Source organism: Gobio gobio, assembly GCF_949357685.1.
Source record: "Gobio gobio genome assembly, chromosome: 9".
Classification (NCBI taxonomy): Eukaryota; Metazoa; Chordata; class Actinopteri; order Cypriniformes; family Gobionidae; genus Gobio; species Gobio gobio.
Window position 1 is genome coordinate 9,320,304 of NC_137115.1, and position 21,522 is coordinate 9,341,825.

Below are 21,522 nucleotides of genomic sequence, written 5' to 3' on the forward strand. Positions count from 1 at the left end.
ATATAAGACACTTGATCCTGGGACAAACAGTCTAAGAGTTATGAGCAATTTTGAACTTTTGGTTGCTGTAGCGCCACCTATGGGCCATTCGGGGTCATACTCTGATAGGTTGTCCCCAAACTGAGGCCTACCATCTGGCCAGGTTTCATGTCTCTAGGCCTTACGGTTTGGCCTGCACGATGCGTTTTACGAATCCTTACAATTACAATAGGGTTTCAGCATTTCATGCTTGAACCCCTAATAAGAATGAAGGCTTTTTGCCAGTTATAGCGCCACCTATGGTCCGATCTCCATGAAACTCTGCATGCTTCCTCGCCATGTTCTGACACATATGCTCATCAATTTTGGTGAAGTTCTGAGTTTTCATTTGGGATGTATAGGCTTTTTAGTGTATTTTGCCACGCCCCTTTTCTAAATGACCCTGTTACAGCCAGCCAAATGCCAAAGTTCAACTTTTTTTTTGATAATTATTGATCGAGAGAGTCCAGAGAATTGTCCTAGACTGGTTCGGTTCCGATCGGGCGAAAAACCAGGGACTAGTTTGCAAAAGTAGGTTTTGGACAAAATTCGACATAGCAGAAAATTTTCCTTGCCTACATCCAAATCGGAGATAGCCATTTTGTCTGCCTTGAGCCAAGGATTCCAACGATATAAGACACTTGATCCTGGGACAAACAGTCTAAGAGTTATGAGCAATTTTGAACTTTTGGTTGCTGTAGCGCCACCTATGGGCCATTCGGGGTCATACTCTGATAGGTTGTCCCCAAACTGAGGCCTACCATCTGGCCAGGTTTCATGTCTCTAGGCCTTACGGTTTGGCCTGCACGATGCGTTTTACGAATCCTTACAATTACAATAGGGTTTCAGCATTTCATGCTTGAACCCCTAATAAGAATGAAGGCTTTTTGCCAGTTATAGCGCCACCTATGGTCCGATCTCCATGAAACTCTGCATGCTTCCTCGCCATGTTCTGACACATATGCTCATCAATTTTGGTGAAGTTCTGAGTTTTCATTTGGGATGTATAGGCTTTTTAGTGTATTTTGCCACGCCCCTTTTCTAAATGACCCTGTTACAGCCAGCCAAATGCCAAAGTTCAACTTTTTTTTGATAATTATTGATCGAGAGAGTCCAGAGAATTGTCCTAGACTGGTTCGGTTCCGATCGGGCGAAAAACCAGGGACTAGTTTGCAAAAGTAGGTTTTGGACAAAATTCGACATAGCAGAAAATTTTCCCTGCCTACATCCAAATCGGAGATAGCCATTTTGTCTGCCTTGAGCCAAGGATTCCAACGATATAAGACACTTGATCCTGGGACAAACAGTCTAAGAGTTATGAGCAATTTTGAACTTTTGGTTGCTGTAGCGCCACCTATGGGCCATTCGGGGTCATACTCTGATAGGTTGTCCCCAAACTGAGGCCTACCATCTGGCCAGGTTTCATGTCTCTAGGCCTTACGGTTTGGCCTGCACGATGCGTTTTACGAATCCTTACAATTACAATAGGGTTTCAGCATTTCATGCTTGAACCCCTAATAAGAATGAAGGCTTTTTGCCAGTTATAGCGCCACCTATGGTCCGATCTCCATGAAACTCTGCATGCTTCCTCGCCATGTTCTGACACATATGCTCATCAATTTTGGTGAAGTTCTGAGTTTTCATTTGGGATGTATAGGCTTTTTAGTGTATTTTGCCACGCCCCTTTTCTAAATGACCCTGTTACAGCCAGCCAAATGCCAAAGTTCAACTTTTTTTTTGATAATTATTGATCGAGAGAGTCCAGAGAATTGTCCTAGACTGGTTCGGTTCCGATCGGGCGAAAAACCAGGGACTAGTTTGCAAAAGTAGGTTTTGGACAAAATTCGACATAGCAGAACATTTTCCCTGCCTACATCCAAATCGGAGATAGCCATTTTGTCTGCCTTGAGCCAAGGATTCCAACGATATAAGACACTTGATCCTGGGACAAACAGTCTAAGAGTTATGAGCAATTTTGAACTTTTGGTTGCTGTAGCGCCACCTATGGGCCATTCGGGGTCATACTCTGATAGGTTGTCCCCAAACTGAGGCCTACCATCTGGCCAGGTTTCATGTCTCTAGGCCTTACGGTTTGGCCTGCACGATGCGTTTTACGAATCCTTACAATTACAATAGGGTTTCAGCATTTCATGCTTGAACCCCTAATAAGAATGAAGGCTTTTTGCCAGTTATAGCGCCACCTATGGTCCGATCTCCATGAAACTCTGCATGCTTCCTCGCCATGTTCTGACACATATGCTCATCAATTTTGGTGAAGTTCTGAGTTTTCATTTGGGATGTATAGGCTTTTTAGTGTATTTTGCCACGCCCCTTTTCTAAATGACCCTGTTACAGCCAGCCAAATGCCAAAGTTCAACTTTTTTTTGATAATTATTGATCGAGAGAGTCCAGAGAATTGTCCTAGACTGGTTCGGTTCCGATCGGGCGAAAAACCAGGGACTAGTTTGCAAAAGTAGGTTTTGGACAAAATTCGACATAGCAGAAAATTTTCCCTGCCTACATCCAAATCGGAGATAGCCATTTTGTCTGCCTTGAGCCAAGGATTCCAACGATATAAGACACTTGATCCTGGGACAAACAGTCTAAGAGTTATGAGCAATTTTGAACTTTTGGTTGCTGTAGCGCCACCTATGGGCCATTCGGGGTCATACTCTGATAGGTTGTCCCCAAACTGAGGCCTACCATCTGGCCAGGTTTCATGTCTCTAGGCCTTACGGTTTGGCCTGCACGATGCGTTTTACGAATCCTTACAATTACAATAGGGTTTCAGCATTTCATGCTTGAACCCCTAATAAGAATGAAGGCTTTTTGCCAGTTATAGCGCCACCTATGGTCCGATCTCCATGAAACTCTGCATGCTTCCTCGCCATGTTCTGACACATATGCTCATCAATTTTGGTGAAGTTCTGAGTTTTCATTTGGGATGTATAGGCTTTTTAGTGTATTTTGCCACGCCCCTTTTCTAAATGACCCTGTTACAGCCAGCCAAATGCCAAAGTTCAACTTTTTTTTGATAATTATTGATCGAGAGAGTCCAGAGAATTGTCCTAGACTGGTTCGGTTCCGATCGGGCGAAAAACCAGGGACTAGTTTGCAAAAGTAGGTTTTGGACAAAATTCGACATAGCAGAAAATTTTCCCTGCCTACATCCAAATCGGAGATAGCCATTTTGTCTGCCTTGAGCCAAGGATTCCAACGATATAAGACACTTGATCCTGGGACAAACAGTCTAAGAGTTATGAGCAATTTTGAACTTTTGGTTGCTGTAGCGCCACCTATGGGCCATTCGGGGTCATACTCTGATAGGTTGTCCCCAAACTGAGGCCTACCATCTGGCCAGGTTTCATGTCTCTAGGCCTTACGGTTTGGCCTGCACGATGCGTTTTACGAATCCTTACAATTACAATAGGGTTTCAGCATTTCATGCTTGAACCCCTAATAAGAATGAAGGCTTTTTGCCAGTTATAGCGCCACCTATGGTCCGATCTCCATGAAACTCTGCATGCTTCCTCGCCATGTTCTGACACATATGCTCATCAATTTTGGTGAAGTTCTGAGTTTTCATTTGGGATGTATAGGCTTTTTAGTGTATTTTGCCACGCCCCTTTTCTAAATGACCCTGTTACAGCCAGCCAAATGCCAAAGTTCAACTTTTTTTTTGATAATTATTGATCGAGAGAGTCCAGAGAATTGTCCTAGACTGGTTCGGTTCCGATCGGGCGAAAAACCAGGGACTAGTTTGCAAAAGTAGGTTTTGGACAAAATTCGACATAGCAGAAAATTTTCCTTGCCTACATCCAAATCGGAGATAGCCATTTTGTCTGCCTTGAGCCAAGGATTCCAACGATATAAGACACTTGATCCTGGGACAAACAGTCTAAGAGTTATGAGCAATTTTGAACTTTTGGTTGCTGTAGCGCCACCTATGGGCCATTCGGGGTCATACTCTGATAGGTTGTCCCCAAACTGAGGCCTACCATCTGGCCAGGTTTCATGTCTCTAGGCCTTACGGTTTGGCCTGCACGATGCGTTTTACGAATCCTTACAATTACAATAGGGTTTCAGCATTTCATGCTTGAACCCCTAATAAGAATGAAGGCTTTTTGCCAGTTATAGCGCCACCTATGGTCCGATCTCCATGAAACTCTGCATGCTTCCTCGCCATGTTCTGACACATATGCTCATCAATTTTGGTGAAGTTCTGAGTTTTCATTTGGGATGTATAGGCTTTTTAGTGTATTTTGCCACGCCCCTTTTCTAAATGACCCTGTTACAGCCAGCCAAATGCCAAAGTTCAACTTTTTTTTGATAATTATTGATCGAGAGAGTCCAGAGAATTGTCCTAGACTGGTTCGGTTCCGATCGGGCGAAAAACCAGGGACTAGTTTGCAAAAGTAGGTTTTGGACAAAATTCGACATAGCAGAAAATTTTCCCTGCCTACATCCAAATCGGAGATAGCCATTTTGTCTGCCTTGAGCCAAGGATTCCAACGATATAAGACACTTGATCCTGGGACAAACAGTCTAAGAGTTATGAGCAATTTTGAACTTTTGGTTGCTGTAGCGCCACCTATGGGCCATTCGGGGTCATACTCTGATAGGTTGTCCCCAAACTGAGGCCTACCATCTGGCCAGGTTTCATGTCTCTAGGCCTTACGGTTTGGCCTGCACGATGCGTTTTACGAATCCTTACAATTACAATAGGGTTTCAGCATTTCATGCTTGAACCCCTAATAAGAATGAAGGCTTTTTGCCAGTTATAGCGCCACCTATGGTCCGATCTCCATGAAACTCTGCATGCTTCCTCGCCATGTTCTGACACATATGCTCATCAATTTTGGTGAAGTTCTGAGTTTTCATTTGGGATGTATAGGCTTTTTAGTGTATTTTGCCACGCCCCTTTTCTAAATGACCCTGTTACAGCCAGCCAAATGCCAAAGTTCAACTTTTTTTTTGATAATTATTGATCGAGAGAGTCCAGAGAATTGTCCTAGACTGGTTCGGTTCCGATCGGGCGAAAAACCAGGGACTAGTTTGCAAAAGTAGGTTTTGGACAAAATTCGACATAGCAGAAAATTTTCCCTGCCTACATCCAAATCGGAGATAGCCATTTTGTCTGCCTTGAGCCAAGGATTCCAACGATATAAGACACTTGATCCTGGGACAAACAGTCTAAGAGTTATGAGCAATTTTGAACTTTTGGTTGCTGTAGCGCCACCTATGGGCCATTCGGGGTCATACTCTGATAGGTTGTCCCCAAACTGAGGCCTACCATCTGGCCAGGTTTCATGTCTCTAGGCCTTACGGTTTGGCCTGCACGATGCGTTTTACGAATCCTTACAATTACAATAGGGTTTCAGCATTTCATGCTTGAACCCCTAATAAGAATGAAGGCTTTTTGCCAGTTATAGCGCCACCTATGGTCCGATCTCCATGAAACTCTGCATGCTTCCTCGCCATGTTCTGACACATATGCTCATCAATTTTGGTGAAGTTCTGAGTTTTCATTTGGGATGTATAGGCTTTTTAGTGTATTTTGCCACGCCCCTTTTCTAAATGACCCTGTTACAGCCAGCCAAATGCCAAAGTTCAACTTTTTTTTGATAATTATTGATCGAGAGAGTCCAGAGAATTGTCCTAGACTGGTTCGGTTCCGATCGGGCGAAAAACCAGGGACTAGTTTGCAAAAGTAGGTTTTGGACAAAATTCGACATAGCAGAAAATTTTCCCTGCCTACATCCAAATCGGAGATAGCCATTTTGTCTGCCTTGAGCCAAGGATTCCAACGATATAAGACACTTGATCCTGGGACAAACAGTCTAAGAGTTATGAGCAATTTTGAACTTTTGGTTGCTGTAGCGCCACCTATGGGCCATTCGGGGTCATACTCTGATAGGTTGTCCCCAAACTGAGGCCTACCATCTGGCCAGGTTTCATGTCTCTAGGCCTTACGGTTTGGCCTGCACGATGCGTTTTACGAATCCTTACAATTACAATAGGGTTTCAGCATTTCATGCTTGAACCCCTAATAAGAATGAAGGCTTTTTGCCAGTTATAGCGCCACCTATGGTCCGATCTCCATGAAACTCTGCATGCTTCCTCGCCATGTTCTGACACATATGCTCATCAATTTTGGTGAAGTTCTGAGTTTTCATTTGGGATGTATAGGCTTTTTAGTGTATTTTGCCACGCCCCTTTTCTAAATGACCCTGTTACAGCCAGCCAAATGCCAAAGTTCAACTTTTTTTTTGATAATTATTGATCGAGAGAGTCCAGAGAATTGTCCTAGACTGGTTCGGTTCCGATCGGGCGAAAAACCAGGGACTAGTTTGCAAAAGTAGGTTTTGGACAAAATTCGACATAGCAGAACATTTTCCCTGCCTACATCCAAATCGGAGATAGCCATTTTGTCTGCCTTGAGCCAAGGATTCCAACGATATAAGACACTTGATCCTGGGACAAACAGTCTAAGAGTTATGAGCAATTTTGAACTTTTGGTTGCTGTAGCGCCACCTATGGGCCATTCGGGGTCATACTCTGATAGGTTGTCCCCAAACTGAGGCCTACCATCTGGCCAGGTTTCATGTCTCTAGGCCTTACGGTTTGGCCTGCACGATGCGTTTTACGAATCCTTACAATTACAATAGGGTTTCAGCATTTCATGCTTGAACCCCTAATAAGAATGAAGGCTTTTTGCCAGTTATAGCGCCACCTATGGTCCGATCTCCATGAAACTCTGCATGCTTCCTCGCCATGTTCTGACACATATGCTCATCAATTTTGGTGAAGTTCTGAGTTTTCATTTGGGATGTATAGGCTTTTTAGTGTATTTTGCCACGCCCCTTTTCTAAATGACCCTGTTACAGCCAGCCAAATGCCAAAGTTCAACTTTTTTTTGATAATTATTGATCGAGAGAGTCCAGAGAATTGTCCTAGACTGGTTCGGTTCCGATCGGGCGAAAAACCAGGGACTAGTTTGCAAAAGTAGGTTTTGGACAAAATTCGACATAGCAGAAAATTTTCCCTGCCTACATCCAAATCGGAGATAGCCATTTTGTCTGCCTTGAGCCAAGGATTCCAACGATATAAGACACTTGATCCTGGGACAAACAGTCTAAGAGTTATGAGCAATTTTGAACTTTTGGTTGCTGTAGCGCCACCTATGGGCCATTCGGGGTCATACTCTGATAGGTTGTCCCCAAACTGAGGCCTACCATCTGGCCAGGTTTCATGTCTCTAGGCCTTACGGTTTGGCCTGCACGATGCGTTTTACGAATCCTTACAATTACAATAGGGTTTCAGCATTTCATGCTTGAACCCCTAATAAGAATGAAGGCTTTTTGCCAGTTATAGCGCCACCTATGGTCCGATCTCCATGAAACTCTGCATGCTTCCTCGCCATGTTCTGACACATATGCTCATCAATTTTGGTGAAGTTCTGAGTTTTCATTTGGGATGTATAGGCTTTTTAGTGTATTTTGCCACGCCCCTTTTCTAAATGACCCTGTTACAGCCAGCCAAATGCCAAAGTTCAACTTTTTTTTTGATAATTATTGATCGAGAGAGTCCAGAGAATTGTCCTAGACTGGTTCGGTTCCGATCGGGCGAAAAACCAGGGACTAGTTTGCAAAAGTAGGTTTTGGACAAAATTCGACATAGCAGAAAATTTTCCTTGCCTACATCCAAATCGGAGATAGCCATTTTGTCTGCCTTGAGCCAAGGATTCCAACGATATAAGACACTTGATCCTGGGACAAACAGTCTAAGAGTTATGAGCAATTTTGAACTTTTGGTTGCTGTAGCGCCACCTATGGGCCATTCGGGGTCATACTCTGATAGGTTGTCCCCAAACTGAGGCCTACCATCTGGCCAGGTTTCATGTCTCTAGGCCTTACGGTTTGGCCTGCACGATGCGTTTTACGAATCCTTACAATTACAATAGGGTTTCAGCATTTCATGCTTGAACCCCTAATAAGAATGAAGGCTTTTTGCCAGTTATAGCGCCACCTATGGTCCGATCTCCATGAAACTCTGCATGCTTCCTCGCCATGTTCTGACACATATGCTCATCAATTTTGGTGAAGTTCTGAGTTTTCATTTGGGATGTATAGGCTTTTTAGTGTATTTTGCCACGCCCCTTTTCTAAATGACCCTGTTACAGCCAGCCAAATGCCAAAGTTCAACTTTTTTTTGATAATTATTGATCGAGAGAGTCCAGAGAATTGTCCTAGACTGGTTCGGTTCCGATCGGGCGAAAAACCAGGGACTAGTTTGCAAAAGTAGGTTTTGGACAAAATTCGACATAGCAGAAAATTTTCCCTGCCTACATCCAAATCGGAGATAGCCATTTTGTCTGCCTTGAGCCAAGGATTCCAACGATATAAGACACTTGATCCTGGGACAAACAGTCTAAGAGTTATGAGCAATTTTGAACTTTTGGTTGCTGTAGCGCCACCTATGGGCCATTCGGGGTCATACTCTGATAGGTTGTCCCCAAACTGAGGCCTACCATCTGGCCAGGTTTCATGTCTCTAGGCCTTACGGTTTGGCCTGCACGATGCGTTTTACGAATCCTTACAATTACAATAGGGTTTCAGCATTTCATGCTTGAACCCCTAATAAGAATGAAGGCTTTTTGCCAGTTATAGCGCCACCTATGGTCCGATCTCCATGAAACTCTGCATGCTTCCTCGCCATGTTCTGACACATATGCTCATCAATTTTGGTGAAGTTCTGAGTTTTCATTTGGGATGTATAGGCTTTTTAGTGTATTTTGCCACGCCCCTTTTCTAAATGACCCTGTTACAGCCAGCCAAATGCCAAAGTTCAACTTTTTTTTTGATAATTATTGATCGAGAGAGTCCAGAGAATTGTCCTAGACTGGTTCGGTTCCGATCGGGCGAAAAACCAGGGACTAGTTTGCAAAAGTAGGTTTTGGACAAAATTCGACATAGCAGAACATTTTCCCTGCCTACATCCAAATCGGAGATAGCCATTTTGTCTGCCTTGAGCCAAGGATTCCAACGATATAAGACACTTGATCCTGGGACAAACAGTCTAAGAGTTATGAGCAATTTTGAACTTTTGGTTGCTGTAGCGCCACCTATGGGCCATTCGGGGTCATACTCTGATAGGTTGTCCCCAAACTGAGGCCTACCATCTGGCCAGGTTTCATGTCTCTAGGCCTTACGGTTTGGCCTGCACGATGCGTTTTACGAATCCTTACAATTACAATAGGGTTTCAGCATTTCATGCTTGAACCCCTAATAAGAATGAAGGCTTTTTGCCAGTTATAGCGCCACCTATGGTCCGATCTCCATGAAACTCTGCATGCTTCCTCGCCATGTTCTGACACATATGCTCATCAATTTTGGTGAAGTTCTGAGTTTTCATTTGGGATGTATAGGCTTTTTAGTGTATTTTGCCACGCCCCTTTTCTAAATGACCCTGTTACAGCCAGCCAAATGCCAAAGTTCAACTTTTTTTTGATAATTATTGATCGAGAGAGTCCAGAGAATTGTCCTAGACTGGTTCGGTTCCGATCGGGCGAAAAACCAGGGACTAGTTTGCAAAAGTAGGTTTTGGACAAAATTCGACATAGCAGAAAATTTTCCCTGCCTACATCCAAATCGGAGATAGCCATTTTGTCTGCCTTGAGCCAAGGATTCCAACGATATAAGACACTTGATCCTGGGACAAACAGTCTAAGAGTTATGAGCAATTTTGAACTTTTGGTTGCTGTAGCGCCACCTATGGGCCATTCGGGGTCATACTCTGATAGGTTGTCCCCAAACTGAGGCCTACCATCTGGCCAGGTTTCATGTCTCTAGGCCTTACGGTTTGGCCTGCACGATGCGTTTTACGAATCCTTACAATTACAATAGGGTTTCAGCATTTCATGCTTGAACCCCTAATAAGAATGAAGGCTTTTTGCCAGTTATAGCGCCACCTATGGTCCGATCTCCATGAAACTCTGCATGCTTCCTCGCCATGTTCTGACACATATGCTCATCAATTTTGGTGAAGTTCTGAGTTTTCATTTGGGATGTATAGGCTTTTTAGTGTATTTTGCCACGCCCCTTTTCTAAATGACCCTGTTACAGCCAGCCAAATGCCAAAGTTCAACTTTTTTTTGATAATTATTGATCGAGAGAGTCCAGAGAATTGTCCTAGACTGGTTCGGTTCCGATCGGGCGAAAAACCAGGGACTAGTTTGCAAAAGTAGGTTTTGGACAAAATTCGACATAGCAGAAAATTTTCCCTGCCTACATCCAAATCGGAGATAGCCATTTTGTCTGCCTTGAGCCAAGGATTCCAACGATATAAGACACTTGATCCTGGGACAAACAGTCTAAGAGTTATGAGCAATTTTGAACTTTTGGTTGCTGTAGCGCCACCTATGGGCCATTCGGGGTCATACTCTGATAGGTTGTCCCCAAACTGAGGCCTACCATCTGGCCAGGTTTCATGTCTCTAGGCCTTACGGTTTGGCCTGCACGATGCGTTTTACGAATCCTTACAATTACAATAGGGTTTCAGCATTTCATGCTTGAACCCCTAATAAGAATGAAGGCTTTTTGCCAGTTATAGCGCCACCTATGGTCCGATCTCCATGAAACTCTGCATGCTTCCTCGCCATGTTCTGACACATATGCTCATCAATTTTGGTGAAGTTCTGAGTTTTCATTTGGGATGTATAGGCTTTTTAGTGTATTTTGCCACGCCCCTTTTCTAAATGACCCTGTTACAGCCAGCCAAATGCCAAAGTTCAACTTTTTTTTTGATAATTATTGATCGAGAGAGTCCAGAGAATTGTCCTAGACTGGTTCGGTTCCGATCGGGCGAAAAACCAGGGACTAGTTTGCAAAAGTAGGTTTTGGACAAAATTCGACATAGCAGAAAATTTTCCTTGCCTACATCCAAATCGGAGATAGCCATTTTGTCTGCCTTGAGCCAAGGATTCCAACGATATAAGACACTTGATCCTGGGACAAACAGTCTAAAAGTTATGAGCAATTTTGAACTTTTGGTTGCTGTAGCGCCACCTATGGGCCATTCGGGGTCATACTCTGATAGGTTGTCCCCAAACTGAGGCCTACCATCTGGCCAGGTTTCATGTCTCTAGGCCTTACGGTTTGGCCTGCACGATGCGTTTTACGAATCCTTACAATTACAATAGGGTTTCAGCATTTCATGCTTGAACCCCTAATAAGAATGAAGGCTTTTTGCCAGTTATAGCGCCACCTATGGTCCGATCTCCATGAAACTCTGCATGCTTCCTCGCCATGTTCTGACACATATGCTCATCAATTTTGGTGAAGTTCTGAGTTTTCATTTGGGATGTATAGGCTTTTTAGTGTATTTTGCCACGCCCCTTTTCTAAATGACCCTGTTACAGCCAGCCAAATGCCAAAGTTCAACTTTTTTTTGATAATTATTGATCGAGAGAGTCCAGAGAATTGTCCTAGACTGGTTCGGTTCCGATCGGGCGAAAAACCAGGGACTAGTTTGCAAAAGTAGGTTTTGGACAAAATTCGACATAGCAGAAAATTTTCCCTGCCTACATCCAAATCGGAGATAGCCATTTTGTCTGCCTTGAGCCAAGGATTCCAACGATATAAGACACTTGATCCTGGGACAAACAGTCTAAGAGTTATGAGCAATTTTGAACTTTTGGTTGCTGTAGCGCCACCTATGGGCCATTCGGGGTCATACTCTGATAGGTTGTCCCCAAACTGAGGCCTACCATCTGGCCAGGTTTCATGTCTCTAGGCCTTACGGTTTGGCCTGCACGATGCGTTTTACGAATCCTTACAATTACAATAGGGTTTCAGCATTTCATGCTTGAACCCCTAATAAGAATGAAGGCTTTTTGCCAGTTATAGCGCCACCTATGGTCCGATCTCCATGAAACTCTGCATGCTTCCTCGCCATGTTCTGACACATATGCTCATCAATTTTGGTGAAGTTCTGAGTTTTCATTTGGGATGTATAGGCTTTTTAGTGTATTTTGCCACGCCCCTTTTCTAAATGACCCTGTTACAGCCAGCCAAATGCCAAAGTTCAACTTTTTTTTTGATAATTATTGATCGAGAGAGTCCAGAGAATTGTCCTAGACTGGTTCGGTTCCGATCGGGCGAAAAACCAGGGACTAGTTTGCAAAAGTAGGTTTTGGACAAAATTCGACATAGCAGAAAATTTTCCCTGCCTACATCCAAATCGGAGATAGCCATTTTGTCTGCCTTGAGCCAAGGATTCCAACGATATAAGACACTTGATCCTGGGACAAACAGTCTAAGAGTTATGAGCAATTTTGAACTTTTGGTTGCTGTAGCGCCACCTATGGGCCATTCGGGGTCATACTCTGATAGGTTGTCCCCAAACTGAGGCCTACCATCTGGCCAGGTTTCATGTCTCTAGGCCTTACGGTTTGGCCTGCACGATGCGTTTTACGAATCCTTACAATTACAATAGGGTTTCAGCATTTCATGCTTGAACCCCTAATAAGAATGAAGGCTTTTTGCCAGTTATAGCGCCACCTATGGTCCGATCTCCATGAAACTCTGCATGCTTCCTCGCCATGTTCTGACACATATGCTCATCAATTTTGGTGAAGTTCTGAGTTTTCATTTGGGATGTATAGGCTTTTTAGTGTATTTTGCCACGCCCCTTTTCTAAATGACCCTGTTACAGCCAGCCAAATGCCAAAGTTCAACTTTTTTTTGATAATTATTGATCGAGAGAGTCCAGAGAATTGTCCTAGACTGGTTCGGTTCCGATCGGGCGAAAAACCAGGGACTAGTTTGCAAAAGTAGGTTTTGGACAAAATTCGACATAGCAGAAAATTTTCCCTGCCTACATCCAAATCGGAGATAGCCATTTTGTCTGCCTTGAGCCAAGGATTCCAACGATATAAGACACTTGATCCTGGGACAAACAGTCTAAGAGTTATGAGCAATTTTGAACTTTTGGTTGCTGTAGCGCCACCTATGGGCCATTCGGGGTCATACTCTGATAGGTTGTCCCCAAACTGAGGCCTACCATCTGGCCAGGTTTCATGTCTCTAGGCCTTACGGTTTGGCCTGCACGATGCGTTTTACGAATCCTTACAATTACAATAGGGTTTCAGCATTTCATGCTTGAACCCCTAATAAGAATGAAGGCTTTTTGCCAGTTATAGCGCCACCTATGGTCCGATCTCCATGAAACTCTGCATGCTTCCTCGCCATGTTCTGACACATATGCTCATCAATTTTGGTGAAGTTCTGAGTTTTCATTTGGGATGTATAGGCTTTTTAGTGTATTTTGCCACGCCCCTTTTCTAAATGACCCTGTTACAGCCAGCCAAATGCCAAAGTTCAACTTTTTTTTTGATAATTATTGATCGAGAGAGTCCAGAGAATTGTCCTAGACTGGTTCGGTTCCGATCGGGCGAAAAACCAGGGACTAGTTTGCAAAAGTAGGTTTTGGACAAAATTCGACATAGCAGAACATTTTCCCTGCCTACATCCAAATCGGAGATAGCCATTTTGTCTGCCTTGAGCCAAGGATTCCAACGATATAAGACACTTGATCCTGGGACAAACAGTCTAAGAGTTATGAGCAATTTTGAACTTTTGGTTGCTGTAGCGCCACCTATGGGCCATTCGGGGTCATACTCTGATAGGTTGTCCCCAAACTGAGGCCTACCATCTGGCCAGGTTTCATGTCTCTAGGCCTTACGGTTTGGCCTGCACGATGCGTTTTACGAATCCTTACAATTACAATAGGGTTTCAGCATTTCATGCTTGAACCCCTAATAATAATAATAAAAATCAATACAATTACAATAGGGTTTCAGCACTTCGTGCTTGAACCCCTAATAATAATAATAATAAAAATCAGCACAAATACAATAGGTGTTCAGCACTTCGTGCTTGAACCCCTAAAAATCAGCACAAATACAATAGGTGTTCAGCACTTCGTGCTTGAACCCCTAATAATAATAATAATAAAAATCAATACAATTACAATAGGGTTTCAGCACTTCGTGCTTGAACCCCTAATAATTGCCAAAAAGGATTATAGAAATATCTAATATACAGAGATAAAATATATATATATATACAGAGAGAGAGAGAGACAAGCTAGATGTGGGTACTATGACTGTATTATACATTGACCTGTTATATGAAGATGTCTGAAATTTTTATCTCGTTACCCCTGGGAGACAGTTTAAAATTTGATCCATTGCAGAGATTTTTGGGATTGTGTTAATTAAAATAACTTGTGCATTGTGTTGAATGAGCAAGATTGGGTGACCAAGCTAAACAGATATTTAACAGACATAATATCCACATTTTACAATAATGAGAGTCATTGATTTAATCCTAAAAGGTTTGAGAGAGTATAGGGATCAATATAACCGAAAGGTCACGCTAGACGTATGCAGAAGTACTGCCCCCGTGTTTACAAAGCGCTCGTGCGAAGACTAATACAAACATCCTTTAGCAACAAAAGGTAAAACAACGATGCCAGACGTATTGAAGTTGAAGATGGAGTGTTTTTTAGTAAAGGGCATTTGTATTAGTCTTCGCACGTTCGCTTGGGGCGGTACTTCCACTTACGTCTAGCGTGACCTTTCCAACGTGATTCCGCAATCCGTGGCACTCTCACAGAGCAGCGCAAGATGAGCAATTTAGGTTAAAAAGTATATGCATTTTTATTTTATAAAATGACGATGGTTTTACTAGACTCTATACCTCGACCCTGAAGTCCTTCGAAGCCTTTTGAAACCGTTGGTTGCCATTGAAGACCATTTTGTTGAGAAAAATCCTGGAATGTTTTCCTCCAAAAACGTAATTTCTTTTAGACTGAAGAAAGAAAGACACAAACACCTTGGATAAAATATCAGTGAACTAATCCTTTAAACATTTTTATATTTCTGGGCTACATGCCCTAGATATTGTTTGAATATGTTCTGATTATTTATTGTTCAGTCAAAGCCTGCCACACTAAAAACTGAAGCCAAAACATCTCGATCGCGTGGTTGGTCACAGTATAGGTTATTTGTTTCCTGACAGCTACTCAGCAAAAAAAAAAGTATTTTTGGTCTAGTGTATGAAAGCCTGATGAATTTGTTACTTCTGCTTTTTGCATTAGACATTTACAGGGGTCATGAATTGAGAAATAAACTTTCCCTTGAGCTTTTGCTATATAAAGGGTTGTGGTAATATAAGAATATACTGTTTCAGAGCTGAAAACTTCCTTGTTAGTCAAAGAAAAGCTTTTATTGACAGCTGGCTCATCAAACATGTTTCAAACATGCCATAAGCTTCCTTCGGATTCCAAAAAGCATGGTTGAACTTTATTTTTAATGAACGTGGAAAGACATTGCATTTGTTCGCGTCATTTCACCGGATTAGTTTGTAAACAAGAGACTGGATTTGCAGACAGAATGAGATTAAAAAACAATGCTGTGGCTTCTTGATCTGACAGGAATCATGCAACACAATTATGTGAGTAAAAAAAAATTTTTTATATGTGATATATATGTTTTACGTTTGATAACTTCTGATTATGTACGTGTCTAACTAAACATAACTTCCACTCTGTCGGAGGCTTTGTATTTGAGTTTGGTTCATTGTCCTGTGATTGTGTTTACATTGTCTGTATGTGTGTGTGTGTGTGTGTGCGTGTTATGCATGGTTCGCGGTTATATCCACCGATCGGGCCAGCCAAGTAATAAAAAATAACATTCCAATAATTGCGGGTGGATGAGAGATAAATCATTGTGTTTTTTGATAAATACATTTTACCCATACATCATTCCGGTTGCTGTTTCTCCACATTGTAAGTATTCAAAACAATTCCAATGACTGGGGAGCCGAAGCTCATTATATTATGCAAAACTGTTATCCAATCATAGCAGGGGGCGTTTACTTCCATGTCTTCAATGCAGCACGCCCATAAAAACTGAGCGTTCCAGGAGCTAGGCTCAAAACCAGGGTAAAAGGGAAAATAGCCTATTACTTATTCATTATGATTTTTAAAGACTCGTGTAAAAACCACACAAACGTCATAAGTTGACCTCAGACAACAGTATACATTTTTTTAAAAAGCCAGTTCGTGACCCGTTTAAGAGAAAGACTCAACTAGATCAGTTGTGTAGGTTTGGTTTTAGGTGTTTGTTGAGAGGAACTGTGGGTTTGTCTATTCATGTTAAAGTTCATCAGTTGGGTGTGTGTTATTAAGGAAACTGCTGTTTCCTTTGTTAGATTTTCAAGGAATTAAAGTTTATTCCGTAAACGCTGGTCACTTTCTCTGGGTTGATGCAGAAGGTTATTACTCTCAAAAATGAAAATTATTGTTAAGTTTAATTCATTTATAAATGGATATACTCACCCTCATGTCATTCCAAAACCAGTAGGACTTTATTTCTTCTGTGGAACACTAAAGGAGATCTTTTGCAGAATATCCACACTATCCCCAGCATAGCAAACATAACACAATGTTCTTTTAAGTATATGAACACAGAAATAAACACATGAATATTAAATGAATATTGAATATTTCTTCAATGATTGAATTTTTCCTCCACAATAAATGTATCTGATATATGGTTTGAAATAAACAAAAAAAACATTCCATTTCTTTTTATCTTCACAAAATGATCTTGGTTGCATCAATGCACAATGCAGTCATGTTTTAACAGCAAAGCAAGAAAAAAAGTGTGATTAAACACTCAATGTGTGAACACGGCAGTATTTTTGTGTGTGTGTTTTTGCAATAATTTTTAGTTTTTAATTATTCACAGACACGGTTCTTTAGCTGGGAACTCTTGATTTTATGCACATTTTAAGTCCTTTATACACATTAAAAATGTATATATTTATTGGTATAAAATTATTCAATAGGTTAATAAATAAATGAGAAAAACATTTCACTTCTGCTTTTTGCATTGAAGGCGTTCCCAAATCTATCTCAGTCAGATCTTCTCAATGATTCAAAGGCTGATTCCATCCGTGTTAAAATTAATTCTATTGGTGGTAATACGAGTTCATTGCAGGTTTATATTCATGTTCTGAGTGGGTTCCTAGTGATACACTGTGACTTCACCACAACTGAAGTAAAGGTCACTCTTGTTTGGGGCGCTGTAGACTTTAAGGTAAACTATCAAATTTGATTTAAATTAGAAACTGTTTAATTGTAAACTGTTACAACTGTCAAGACAAATGACTATAAAAGAGATGCTTATAAACTGTACATTTAATCTTCATTATTTCTACAGGTGATTCTCAGAATGCTTGTTGCAGATTTTCTTCTATTCTGCTCCATTCTATCAGGTTGGTCTTTTTTTCTTTTTCTTTTGTGTTTTCATTAAGAATACAAGTGAATTAACAATGACCCCAAAAAGTATTTTTAACACTTTTGGACACTCATGTCATACTTGTGTCTTATATTCATTGCATTAGATCTACTAAAAAAAATAATGCAAGAGCTTTTCTCAGAAGTATCTTCACCTTCAGAGCCACTTCATACACTCACTCCTAAAAATAAAGGTTCCTAAAAGGTTCTTCATGGAAACAAATATGCCAAACCTTTATTTTTAGAGTGTATATGAGGTGTACTATAAAGTCTGACAACCAGAAAGTTCATTTTGAAACCTAACAAGCTTTATTGAGTGAAATACTTTGACTGAAAAGTGTGCTTGTGCTATTTTCTTTCACATAAATGTGTATAGCCTATGCAAAGACATGTTGCCTATAAATTGTTATTTGTGGCTTAATTGTCAAAATATTTTTGAGGGATAACGTATAAATGTGACCCTGGACCACAAAACCAGTCATAAGTACCATGGGTATTTGTGGCAATAGCCAACAATACATTTTATGGGTCAAATATCGATTTTTCTTTTATGTCAAAAACAGGATATTATGTAAGCAATGATCATGTTCCATGAAGATATGTTGTACATTTACTACCGTAAACATATCAAAAATGTATTATTAGTAGTAATATGCATTGCTATGGACTTCATTTGAACAACTTTTTTTCAATATTTAGACTTTTTGCACTGTCAGATTCAAGATCAGTTGTATCTCGGCCAAATATTGTCCTATCCTAACAAACCAATTGAAAGCTTATTTATTCAGATGATGATAAATCTCAATAAAAAAAATTATTAAAAAAAGACCCTTATGACTGTTTTTGTGTTCCATGGTCACATATAGGCCTATAGATGTTATATTATATTCCATTATTGCACATTTGTATTCCAGCTGCCTGTTGTCAGAAAGCAACGGTCCCCAAAAACCTAAACGCCACCAGCGGCTCCTGCGTTTTGATTCCCTGTGTTTTTACAATTTCAAAGGATAAAGAAGCACTTCTTGACAGTTCACCAGTAGTAACATGGAGACGAGGATCTCTGTGGTCACTCTATGGTACAGATAATTTTAACAACACTCACCGTCAGATGGAGCCTCTGGTGAAGGTGGTGGGGGACTTACGGATGAAAAACTGCACCTCTGTCATGATGAATCTCACCAGCCAGCATTCAGATCGCTACTACTTCAATTTTCAAACTCAGGGCAGTAGTGTGACTGAAACAAAAGCTGTGCAGATACATGTGTCAGGTAAGGGAGTGCAAATGTTTCAATATTAATCAAAGACATTACTGTTCAGTTAAGAGGTTTGTGGCATCAAATCTTTGAAGAATGTTATGACGGGGCAGATTTCATTTGCTAAACTAGTTCACTAAACAAGTTATTATTGAGCAATTTACATTTAAGGTCAAACATTGCCACTAATTTTGTGAATTTTTGCTCCCAAAACACAGTAGTTGTTTTCCATTCCTTTATTAGCAGTGTTTTTCACTCAGTCCTTCAGCAAAAATACATAAAATATATTTAAAATAAGAATACAAAATACCTTAGTTGAAATGTATCTACATAAAATGCCAAATACTGTGTGTGGAATAATTTTGTTTAAATACACAACACGTGAAATTGGCCATTCAGTGAAATACTATAAATAAATCACGTGTAAAACTGTGGGAACTTTTCCTGCTATCAAGGAAAATGGAAGGGACCAAAATATGGCCAAAATCGTATATCATGATATGAAAATTGTTTTATCATTATATAGTGTTTTTTTCTGGAAATAAGGTTGTTACGATACCAAAAGTATCGTCACTGTTTTCATGTTCAATAACACAGAAAAAACTAATACTAGGCTAACTAATGTAAGTAAAAAGTTCTCAAGCAAATATTGAAGAATGTCAGTAAATGGTCAGTAATAAAATAAAAACTAAGAAACAAATGACAAGCAATAGGACAAATAAATACAATAGAACAATAAAACATTAAATAAAGAGTGCTATGTTTTTCAGGTAGGTCTAACAAATGTAAAATTAATAAATAAATAAAAAATACTACATAAATGAAATAAAGTAATTATATGTAAAATAAAACACTGCATCTTCACTGTATAAATTAAATACTCACTGATATTTATTAAAGCTACAAAAGTGATTCAGTCAAGAGGAGAGAGTTATTTTTCTGGTGTTTTTTGTTTGTTTGATTAACATTAAAGGGATAGTTCACCCAAAAATGAAAATTAGCCCCTGATTTACTCACTCTCAAGTCATCCTAGGTGTATATGACATTCTTCTTTCAGACGAATACAATCAGAGTTATAAAAAAAATTCCTGGCTCTTCCAAGAATTATAATGGTGGTGAATTGGTGCCTCATTTATGAAGTCCATAAAAGTGCATCTATCCATCATATAACTGCTCCACACAGCTCCGGGAGGTTAATAAAGGCCTTCTGAAGCAAAGTGGTGTTTGTGTAAGAAAAATATCCATATTTAAAACTTTATAGACTAAAATAAATAGCTTCCGGCGGTCAGCGGTACGCAGGTCGACTTACGGCAAAAGAGTAACCCTTGACGCATGTGTCTTGACGGACGCAGAAGCGCAGAGGATAGAGCAAAACAAAACACCGGTCATGAATTAGAGTCTAAAACAAGAATTTTTAAAGAGAAATGGCAGAGGATTTCGATATAAGAGAAGAGGGGCTTGAGTTTGTTGCCCAGCACTATCTGCGAGAGGCGTCAAAGCTTGCGATGCGTCAGGGGTTACTCTTTCACCCTATAGGTTGAATTGCGTACGGCTTTCTTATTTTAGTCTATAAAGTTTTAAATATGGATATTTTTCTTACACAAATGTGAAACCTTCACTTCAGAAGGCCTTTATTAACCCCCCAGAGCCATGTGGAGCAGTTATATGATGGATAGATTTTTATGGACAATGCACTTCATAAACGAACCAACAATTCACTGCCATTATAAAGCTTGGAAGAACCAGGACATTTTTTAATATAACTCTGATTTTAATGGTTTACTCACTTGAGAGTGAGTAAATCATGGGCTAATTTTCATTTTTGGGTGAACTATCCGTTTAATGACACAGAACGCATCAGGTTGCTCTCACTTTAACAACTAATGCACGGACCCAATGATATAAATCCGATTCTCCCAATTTTTTACCTTTCTTGCATCCCAATGTGCATATTATCCATTCTAAATGGTATGTGAGATTAGAATATGTGTGTCCCAAAGCATAGCATGTTGAAAAGAGTAAAATAAAAGTCCCCAGATGGTCTAGTATTTCTGGTAGATTTTCGAAGTGTATATCCGGCGTCGTACACACTCTAATATTGCCCACAACCCATTGTGCTTTGAAGGAGGATTCGGTTCAGAACTACAAGCATGAATAAAAAGTGTTAAAAAAAAGCTACTTTAGATTAGGTTACTTTAGATAAAAAAGTTTGAGTGACTAATCATCAACATTTAACCTGATAAATATTTATTTAATGTTATCCGTGTATTTCATCCGCAACAAAAATATATATTTTTATAAAGATCTGTTTGGCAATTAACTTTTAAATGCATCATTATGAAAAAATATAAGGAGAGTTCTCCGCATGAAAAACCCATTACTGGTAGATCATCGTGTTACTTCTTTCCTCTCCAGGACAGTAGGAAATAAAATAAAATAAAATAAAATGTGGAGGACATTAACTGTGACAAGACTATTGACGGGCAGTTTACAGTGACAGGATGTGACTATGCGACAGAGTATTCGTTAAAGATGCAATTTTATGACGGGATAGTATGCCCCAAAGCTTGTCTACTCTTCTACTACATCCTCAAAAGTATGTAATATTTTGAGGGCATAGTATAAGTTGGTGAATTGTGATGCAGCACTTCATTCAAGACATAAACCAAATAAATATTCACACTTGTGGTCTTGGCCACTTGAGAACATGGACATGCAACAGGAAGTAAGTTTGCAATACTTAAGCCAAAGCGTATTTCCCTTAACACACACAAAACCCACACTAGGCTAAGCGTATCAAGCCCACACTAGGCTAAGAGTATCAAGCCCACACTAGACTAAGCGTATCAAGCCCACACTAGGCTTAGCGTATCAAGCCCACACT

General features: G+C 40.5%; 1 protein-coding gene across 5 annotated transcripts in view; it reads left to right on the plus strand.

Moving 5' to 3' along the window:
• The window catches only part of LOC307131788 (sialic acid-binding Ig-like lectin 7), a 159,951-nt gene that overhangs the window by 108,745 nt on the left and 29,684 nt on the right, over positions 1 to 21,522 (plus strand). For 2 of the 5 annotated variants that reach the window (XM_079825715.1, XM_079825717.1), the window contains exons 1-4: positions 15,373 to 15,536; positions 17,087 to 17,185; positions 17,309 to 17,363; positions 18,300 to 18,653. In XM_079825715.1, coding sequence (XP_079681841.1) covers positions 15,492 to 15,536; positions 17,087 to 17,185; positions 17,309 to 17,363; positions 18,300 to 18,653 — 553 coding nt within the window. In that variant the 5' untranslated portion in view covers positions 15,373 to 15,491. Of the gene's footprint in view, positions 1 to 15,372; positions 15,537 to 17,086; positions 17,186 to 17,308; positions 17,364 to 18,299; positions 18,654 to 21,522 lie in introns of those variants that run through there. The other 3 variants (XR_013817230.1, XM_079825716.1, XM_079825714.1) reach the window with 2 other exon arrangements.